The 10,222-nt window shown below is 43.9% G+C and overlaps 1 protein-coding gene across 2 annotated transcripts in view; it reads right to left on the bottom strand.

Annotated features, from left to right (window-relative positions):
• Window positions 1–639: 639 nt before the first annotated feature.
• The window catches only part of LOC137531578 (uncharacterized), a 54,554-nt gene continuing 44,971 nt past the window's right edge, over window positions 640–10,222 (bottom strand). For both annotated transcript variants that reach the window (XM_068251518.1, XM_068251519.1), the window contains exon 4: window positions 640–2,068. In XM_068251518.1, the coding sequence (XP_068107619.1) occupies window positions 1,488–2,068 (581 nt within the window). In that variant the 3' untranslated portion in view covers window positions 640–1,487. The remainder of the gene's footprint in view (window positions 2,069–10,222) is intronic.

Raw genomic sequence — 10,222 nt, 5'->3', positions numbered from 1 at the left:
TGAACTTCATCCCAATAAGTAGCTGATACCCCTCTTCCCATGATAAATATTTACCTTTTCTCAAATAGAACATCAGGAGGGTCTGTATGGCAGATATTGTGGTGAAATCCATCCCTCAGTGTGATGTCAGGACCTAGGTACTGACATCACACTGTGGGAGCCTTGTTGCACTGTGGGAAATACCAGCTGTTTCCAACTGCCAAAAAAGCAGCAACTCCTTCCACAGACATCACCTGCCAGCAGTAAAGATGTCGCCATGTGATACATTTCAGAATTAAAATAAGGGAGAAGAAAGCTTTTACAACGGGAAATCACTGACTAAATTATTTATAAATAATTATTGTAAAAATTAAGCACTTTTTTCATTACATTATTTTCACTGGAGTTCCTTTTTAAGTTCCTGGTCAGGAGTTCAGACGCTGGCCACTTCCTGCACCATTAACTAAAGAATACAATCTTCTCTGAAAGATTCAGTCTGCGCCTGCCTTCTTACAGTTTAAACAACAGGATGATGTAATCAAAGCAGCTACAACCCTACCCACAGAGCCCAATGCTAACTCCTTTACCCAGCTGCTTCTGGTCCTTTGATAACTTGCAGAAGACTAATTTACACATAAAGAAACAAAATCATCTCAGCACTCTGATAACTAAATTAGGTGGTGTTTTTAGATCTATGACCCGAAACAGGTTTTATTGACTTATTTTACCTAACCACCACCAACAAACTGGATGTTCTGAGTTCTGACATATTGTTTCATTTCAAACCAGTGTAATTTATTATTACTACTGTGCAGAATGACACACCCTTTACCCAAAACATTAAATTTTTGACTTTGACCATTAAGAGATGCTTTGAACCATGCCAGTGATAAACAAACATGGTGTTCAGCTAGTGTCCATTTGAGTTTGTGTTCACCTTTGGTCAAATGATTATCTTGAACACAAAATGATTTAAATTACAACAATGGAAACTAGAATAAGTAAAGTCTAGCTCATGGAAAATATTTCATTTAGGTTTAGATAGTATGGAAATGAGGTTAGAACCTTTTTTGAGGGCTTTACTGCTCTACAGCCCACACCTGAGACAACTTCACTTGCTCCCTGTCACGGATGGAAGTGGGTAGATTTCTCAAGCAGGGCCTGGAACACCAACATATATTCTTCTTTTTGCATCTGTGGGGTTAGAAACCGTGTTTAGTATTTTTTGGTGTTCTTCATCTTTTGTCCTCAGGACCACCAAGGTTCATGTTAAAATTATGGAGAAAAATTGACATCTCAGAGAGTGGAAGAACCTTCTAAATAGGCACACACCAGTAAGATCCAAAAATGTTTTTAACTCTCTTTCCACACTATCCACATTCCTAGATTTGGACTAGTGCTAAAACTTTCTTGTTTAATGCTGCACTGTTAAAAGTTCATCTGTACAGTACATGGCAAATCAGATATTGAGAATATTCAACAGAAATACAAATAAGTTCATAGTAACTTTAAGGTGGCCAAATTTTGTCAAAACTTCCAGGCTTTCTCTCCACAGAGCGAGGAAAGTTGGCTCCTGATTGGTTTTGGTTTAACTCAAAGGTCCTTCCTGGTGAATTTTGGTCCATACCATGTTCAGGAGAGTTTGGACCTGAATCAGAACTGCTCTGGTCTCTTTTTAGTAAGCCCAGCTTCTGTAGAGCCTCCTGTCTAGGAGACATCTGATTACGAGGCACTGGGGATACATGTTTCGTAGGTGTAGATAAATCTTTGGAAGAGTCTTCTAAAGATGTGCTGCTTTGCTGGCGAATAAAGCGGGCTCTTAACTCTTGAACATTTACGCCCGACCTCATTATGGTATCAAACTTGCGAAGGTGACTTGGATGAGAGCTAGTGGACCTTTGCCCTGTCTCCGGGGAAACTGTGATGGAGAGCCCTGGACAGTCTTCTGAATAAGACTTCATGATCTTCATCTTTGGTGGGGTTTTATGTTCGGTCTTGTCCAACACCTTCACACTTTCATTCAAGCCTCTCAAGCTTCTGTCTTGATCTTGGAGACCTTCTGTTGAATTTCTCAAGTTTTCACCAGTGTCTGTTGAGATACGAAAGGGAACATAGTAAATAAAGCTAATTTGCAACCCCAGTTCTAGATAAATCTTCCATTTAGTGGAGGCTAAATCTTCCATTTAGTGGAGGAGGGTTTCTACTTCTGTTTTTATACAGATTTTTCCCCTTTCTGGAGAAGTTCCATTACTTTCTGTTCTCTATACAAACAGCTATAACCTGATCACACTGGCAGGCCCGGATTTCTAGAAAGGCCACGGCCTAGGGCGATAAAATTAGATGAGATAAGAAGGGTGGCATGACTTGGAGAGAGAAGAGGTCATATGTCAAAGTAAATCATCTCTTCTGGTCCCACAGCGCAGGCTCAGCCAGCCAGCGCCCTGTTCTGCAATAATAGCTGAATTCCAGAGTTCCCCAAACCCTGCTTCTCTCTCTCTCACTTCTTGATGTGTTATAACAATCATTCTTCTGTATGATGGACATACAAGTGGATGTGAGAAATAAAAGGGATTTATATTACAAAGCAGATAGAACTAAGTTCTTCTGAGTTTTAATGCAGGCATTCACAAACATCACTGAGCTCTGCTAGTTTCTTTTACAGCTTTGACATTGACCCCAGCAGTTGTTAATTAATGTATCTAATCCTGATTTATGACTGTTTTTCTTAGCTAGCAGTGGTCTCTTCTTCCTTAGTTAACTCTTTCCTGACTCATTTTCTGTCCTCCAGCTCCTTCCATCTATGAGACCTGCAAGAATAAAAATGCTGTTTTCTTCCCTTTCATTGCTAAACTGTCATTTTAAAGGACACCTGAGCAGTGGTGCTCATCCAATATTCGGGGATCCGAACTACCCAGATAATCCGAACTTTTTCCACTATCCGAACTTTGAATAGCAATTCGGATATTTTTTAAAATCCGAGCAAACTCGGATTTCCCATCTGAGAGAGAGAGAATTTTTTTTTTCAGGGGGGATTTTAAGTCCCCACATCATTAAAAAAACATGATGGTACATGCCTCATTTACCCTAAAAAACGTTTTAAAGGCAATTTAAAACCCACTTCCGGTTTTCTACCCGGATATCCGAATCTGGGCGGATATCTGGGATACTGGGTTCGGATATCCGATTCGGGTTCCAAAATTTCAAACTCGGATATCCGATTCGGATCGGATATCTAGGCATCCGGTTCCGAATTCAATCCGGATTTTGAAAAGGGATATCCGAGCAGCACTGCACCTGAACTGTTACTACCTCTATGCTAGTGTGTATGGTTTGGTATTCTTCTACTTTCCTGTAGCAGTACAGCATTGTACCATCTTAGCCATCAGCGAAAGCAGAGAGTTTTGAATCAGGGTGATACCATTTATTGGCTTAAAAGAAAAAGAGTAAGCTTTCTGCTAATAAGCCTTCTTCAGACTTTGTTCCCGTATACTGTCAATATGTTAGAGCACACCACCATATGTACATTCAGCATTCAAAAGAGATGCATAGATTTTTCAGCAAATATAAATAAATGTCATTCAGATGCTTTAACCACCCTGGCGTTCTGATTAAATCGCCAGGGTGGCTGCGGGAGGGTTTTTTTTAAATAAAAAAAAAACTATTTCATGCAGCCAACTGAAAGTTGGCTGCATGAAAGCCCACTAGAGGGCGCTCTGGAGGCGATCTTCCGATCGCCTCCGGCGGCAAGAGATAACACGGAAGGCCGCAATGAGCGGCCCTCCGTGTTTCGCTTCCCTCGTCGCCATGGCGACGAGCGGAGTGACGTCATGGACGTCAGCCGACGTCTTGACGTCAGCCGCCTCCGATCCAGCCCTTAGCGCTGGCCGGAACTGTTTGTTCCGGCTACGCTGGGCTCGGGCGGCTGGGGGGACCCTCTTTCGCCGCTGCACGCGGCGGATCGCCGCGCTGCAGCGGCGATCAGGCAGCACACGCGGCTGGCAAAGTGCCGGCTGCGTGTGCTGCTTTTTATTTGGTGCAAATCGGCCCAGCAGGGCCTGAGCGGCAGCCTCTGGCGGTGTTGGACGAGCTGAGCTCGTCCAGACCGCTCAGCAGGTTAAAGTGGAGCTGAACTCTTGCACAGGACAGAAGGAAAACAGAAAAATGTACCATGTATGTATTTAGAGAGCCTGTCTAATTCCCCCTCCTCTGTGTCACAAGTTGTAATTTGATCTCTACACTGTGTCACCTGACTGCCACAACATCTAAGCTCATTTGAAAGCACAGGATGTTAAAATATGTCTGCTTCCATAAAAGCAGGAAGTAGACACACTGCAGATTTATTGCAGGATTTGTATCAGCTGTAACAAAGAAATGTTTTTAATTAAAGGTTATGTTGTTGCGTATCTTTTAGAGCAGAGAGGAAGTTCTGAGTTCAGGTCCACTATAATTACAACAGAACATCCAAAGTGGGTCCTGACAGGATGTTTGCTGCTTGCCTGCTCTCTGTTTTGGATGGGCTTCTCTCCATTGCACTGCCCTGCCACCTGTTTGTGGCTCCGACTGCAGCCAGTCGCACAGAGGATAAAGAAGCAGCGTATGCTCTGTCCACTCGCGCTCCCTGTAATTTCTCGCTCCTGCCCATGGCCGGTACAGTGTTATGCATTCTTGACAAGTACCAGTCATACATCAGCATCATTTCTCAAGTATGCATGCCCAGAACACTATCGGTCGCTGTGCACATTCGGGCAGGAGCGCAAATTACAGGAATTATTTTCTGAATGGGGGGCAGAGCAGCACTACTGAAATGAGCCCATTCAAACCAATGATCGCTAGTCAGAGTGTTGGACAATATATATATTTTTTTTTTGGGGGGGGGGGGGGGGGGGAGCGCTTGGAGAAAGCAGGCCTAGGGCACTGGAAAGTACAAATCCGGCCCTGCACACTGGTGCATATGAAGCATGCAGATTAAGGGCTTTGACCTTTCTGTGACCCTCCTGTGACAAACAACCGCCAGTTTTGTCTGACTATGCCACAGTTGCCATTCAGGTCTCATCCACTAGAGGCTTCTCAAGGCAAATACACTGTAAGCAAAGTAAATAAGATTTAAGATTGGATGATGCACCCATACACAATACAATCTTGATTGTATGTACAATCGGTACAAAAACGTTATTGATTCTGTGCTGGAAATCTGGTAATTTGCCGCCACCACTCATCAGATTGAAACGAGGTGGAGAGGCCTCGGACTAGCTATTTGCAACCTAACTGCCAAATTGAGCAATTTATAAAGATAAGACATTGCGTTAGTGTGTCTATTCTGAAGAAAGGGAGTTCTAGCATGGATCAGAATAATCAGGTAACAAGGGCAAAAACTGGAATGATTATTGGAAATCATTAGTTTTATTATATAAACTGTACACAAAACATATACATTAAAACTGCCAAACAAATATATCTGTCAGGTGAACAGATTGGAGAGAAATACAGAAAAGAATGTCTGCAAAGTTCAAAATTCCGTGTTTGGGTGTGTCCAATAAGCGGTAAAGACTTTGTGTTGAGTAATCCAAAGGACTGCGTTTTGGCCAGAGTCCAGCTGGCCTGTTGATAGATAGAATTCGACAAATAATGAACAAAAGACGCCAAGATCTGTGGTATCAGATTTCTTTTAAGGGGTCATCATGATGGAAGGAGCTGATATGGGAGCTGATGCCCTCCCAGCAAGAAGGGAAACTCCAGCCCCCTTTAAAGGCCCATACACACGGGGTACGGCCGTCGCCGCAACCACGTGGCACGCGCGTGTTGCGGCGACAGGTTGCCCGTGTGTATAACGCGCGCGCCCCAAACCGTCGCCTGTCGGAGCTGTCGCCAGGCGATTGACATGTTCAATCGCCGGCTACAGCTGTCGCCGCAACTTCGCCGGAACTGTCGCTAGTCCCGCATGTGTATGCAGGCTAGCGACAGCAACCCACACACAGCACACAGAGCTTCCGGCGGGGGGGAGGAACCTCTGCGAAAGCTTCCACCGCATCGCTAATCACTCTGCTGCCGTGTAGATGCAGAGGGAGTTGGCGACGAATGTAGCTCGTGTGGTTAGCTTAAAGCCAATGGGTACCGCTAATAAAAAAAAAGTCAGATACTCACCTAAGGAGAGGGAAGGCTCGGTCCTAATGAGCCTTTTCTCTCCTCTCCCGGTGCCCTCGGTGCTGCGCTGGCTCCCCCGTTCGCGTCCGCCGCCGCAGGGACTTCGGAGGTCTTCGGGAGCACTCGGGCTTCCGAAGACGGGCCGCTCCATACTACGTACGCGCGAGCGCGTCATAGAGGGTGCTCGCGCATGCGTAGTATGGAGCGGCCGCGTCCTCGGGAGCCCAAGTGCTCCCGAAGGCTTCCGAAAGCTCCCTTCGGCATGCGGAAGTGGCAGTATTTGACCGAACTGGTCGAATACTGCCACGGGGGATCCTGCGCGGGACCGGGCACCGGGAGAGGAGAGGGAAGGCTCATTAGGACCGAGCCTTCCCTCTCCTTAGGTGAGTATCTGACTTTTTCTTTTTTGAAACGGTAAACATTCACTTTAAGAGAGGAAGAAACCTGGCAGAATATCTGCTAGGCTGATTTCTCCGTGCACATAAGTCAATAAATGAATTGCATTCAGTATGGCGTTACAAATTCACATATATGAAACTTGAGTATTTTACTGTAACGTACAACTCAGAACCTGTGTTGATCAGCAGCTGTAAATATGATTTGCGCGAAAATTTCTCTGAATTTGACCTTAATAATTTCTGTAAAGATGGCCAGCTAGCATATTCCAGGTGGCCACAACACCATGAAAAAGTTATAAAGAAATATGAATTTTAGGTTTCACTGGGTTTGCCTGGCATGCCAGCAGAACAGCTGTGTGAGGAACATGGATAAGGATCTATTTGAAGCTTCTGGCCAAAAATGCAGAGGTGTGTGATTTGGAGACTATTGGGCTGGTAACAGTGTACTTTATGAGGATATGTCAAAGTTGACGAATGCATTCTTTCAAAAAGTTGACAAATGCTTTTTGTCAGCAGGGGTGCTGAGAAGAGCTGAGAGATGAAAGCTAATTTACTCTTTAGCAAGCCATACATCTAGCGATGTATGGGCAGATTCGACCGAGAGACAAATCCATTTTATTTTTAAAAAAAATACATAAAAGTTACCCTAGGGACTTTTTTAATATGTATGTCACAAGGGTATATTACTGTTATTTTTTATAATAAAGGCTTGTAATTATTGTTATAGTATAAAAAACACTAAATGGAAAAAAAATACACATTTAGTTCCAAATAAAATAATATGGCCATACATTGTACTAGGGACACAATTTAAACGTTGTAATAGCTGAAACAAATGGGCAAATAAAATGTGTGGGTTTTGCCTACAATAGTACAATTTATTTTTAATCACTTCAGTCTTCAGTGTTTTTTCACCTTATGCATCTTTTCAGCGCTCCTCCTTAGATCAATGATTAATTGATCTCCGGGCTAACGGGCAGCAGCGAGAATGAGCACGGGAGTGCGTGCGATCGGGTGCAGGCAGCATTTTTTTCATGGACGTAGCTCCTACATCCAAGATACATAGGTAGATTTAGGAACTGCATCCTAAAGGCTAAAGTAGTTAAAGTGTAACTGTCGAGCATAAAATCAATTCTTTATTTTTATCTGGTAAACAAGTAATATGGATGCTAACCAGTCCAGGAAATCCAAAAGTTAAAATCTCTATTACTTTTCTTGTTTATAAATGATCATTACCCAGTTAACCTGCCTCTTATTTGGTACGTTGCCACACATAGGAAGTTGCAGGGCATGCTGGCTGGGTTGTCTTTTTTTGCTTCTTTATTTCCCCTCAGACTTAACAAATGTACAGAAGCAAAAAAGGACAACCCAGCATGCCCTGCAACTTCCTTTGTGCGGCAACGTACCACATAAGAGTCCGGTAAACTGGGGAATGATCATTTATAAACAAGAAAAGTTATAGAGATTTTAACTTTTGGATTGCCTGGTTAGCATCCGTATTACTGGTTTACCAGATAAAAATAAAGAATTGATTTTTTATTTTATGCCTGACAGTTACACTTTAAGCTATAATGGCTGATAGCTGAGAAAAGATGAATGTTTTCAATTTTTTTCTTCTTCTCTCTGTAAAATGCATGTAAAATAAAATATTTGGTGTCTGACAGCGTTGGAACGCGGGACAGAGGAGGACGGGGGAAGCATCATTCGGATCCAGAGGCTTTCCCCTCCCGAGGTAAGTACCCCACAGGGGCTCTTTTTTTCTTTCAGTGTTCTCTTTAAGAAACTGTTTTCTGACTCTAAATACCCCCTCTGACAATGCAGCTGTCCTTGGCAGGTTTTGGTGCTCCACATCAATAGTGCTTGGGGCCCCATGTGAAACTTGCACTGGGGCCCCAAGCTTCTTAGTTACGCCACTGAGCGTACAGGATTTCTTGCTGAATACTGCAACTTGTCCGCAGTTTTCCTTTGAGACTAAAGCGGATCCGAGATGAAAAAATAATTATAACAAGTAACTTGTCTATATATCTTATCTAAAGTTTAGATAGTTTACACAGCAAATGTAGCTGGAAACAGCTTCAATAGAATATGATTATTTCTTACTGTGATACAATGACAGCAGCCATTTTGTTTGTAAACATTACAAACAGGCAAGCTTATCTGCATCTTCTGTGAAAAAAAACCTAATCCCCCCTCCACTGCCTCTGAAATCTCTGGCTAGTAATACCTCCCCTTCCTCCTGCCCAGACTGAGCTCCCATAAGCCCTTGCTACTGCCAAGGCTCTCTGAAAAACTGTGGGTGAGGCTTGTTTAGTTTATAGGGAATTAGAGTATTAAAACAAAAAAAGTAGTTGGCTTGAGGAATGCCCTATAAACAATAGGAAAGGAACACAATTATGCAATGAGTAAGGGCCCGTTTCCACTTGTGCGGTGCGAATCGCTGCGGTAAAAATTCGCATGCGGATGCGAATTTCACATGCGGGTGTATGCGAATTTTCGTGTAAATTCGCATGAAAATTCGCATGAATGATGCTGTATGCGAATTTAACCATGGCATTGCCGGCGTGCATTTCCATTGATTTCCATGCGAATTCGCATGAAAATTCGCATACCAAAGCCGCAGGCGATTTCCCTATTAAATACATTAGGGGCGATTCGCATGCATTCCACATGCAGGCGAATTCTGAGGGCTCTGCCGTGCAGAAAAATCCTGCACAGAAAAACGCTCAGGAAAACTGACAAGTGGAAACAGGCCCATCCACTTGTATTGGCTGTGCGAATCTGCATGCAGGAAACGCATGCAGATTCGCGATAGTGGAAACGGGCCCTAAAAGTTCATCTCGGATCCACTTTAATTACGTTTAAAACATTTTCAAATTGGTCACACAATCGTTCTCGAAACCTCTTAGTTTTCCATTAAGGAAAGGACAATGTAAGGAAGCTGGAGAGAGTTGCCGTGGAGACAGCTTCAGATAGGAGGGTCGAAGTCATTAGCCTCTGCTCAGGAGTATTCGCACTGTCAGGTAATCATCAGTGCAACAGCTGCTGCCACAAGATGAGAGCCTCACATTACCAGGCAGAGGAAGCACAGCAAGAGACTGTGGAGAGGAAAAGCATGGAAGGCATCTGATGTGCGGCCTCAGCTGGCCCCACTCATGCACAGATCCTTCCCGTTACCGTACACTCAAGGATGCTCGATTTACCAGTCTATATTGTCTACAGTCTGCGGTCACCGTGTGCTATACATGTACCCCAGGCTGCGCTTGTTGCCCTGTGTATTTGAGGTTAATAAAAAATAAGTGAGTATAGAATACTGAGTATAATGAGTATAGAATCAAACCAAAGTAAGTGTTTTAGGTTAAAGTATACCTGCGAGTCTATTAAATGCAAAAAATGGATACAGCAAAGTCCCCGTTATCTGGAATCAGGCCACCGACATGCCTGAGGGGATAACTTGAGACAGTGTTTTGTTTTGTTTTTTGGGGGGAGGGGGAGTGGTTTTGCAGGGCATAAAATACTTACTGAGCCTCTGTGGGGGGGGGGCGACTTCTAGCCTTCCTGTAGCTCCTAGTGGCTTTTGGGAATCCGTGCACGGCTCCTAGCAAGTCATGTGACCTGACGCAGGTCAAGTGACACCCCGGGAGCCGTACTTGGATGCCAGAAAGCCGCTAGGAGCTACAGGAAGGCTAGAAGACTCCGCCGCAAAG

Source organism: Hyperolius riggenbachi, chromosome 9 (genome assembly GCF_040937935.1).
Source record: "Hyperolius riggenbachi isolate aHypRig1 chromosome 9, aHypRig1.pri, whole genome shotgun sequence".
NCBI lineage: Eukaryota > Metazoa > Chordata > Amphibia > Anura > Hyperoliidae > Hyperolius > Hyperolius riggenbachi.
The sequence above is the reverse complement of the archived record's forward strand: the minus strand, read 5'-3'. Positions and strand labels throughout refer to the sequence as shown.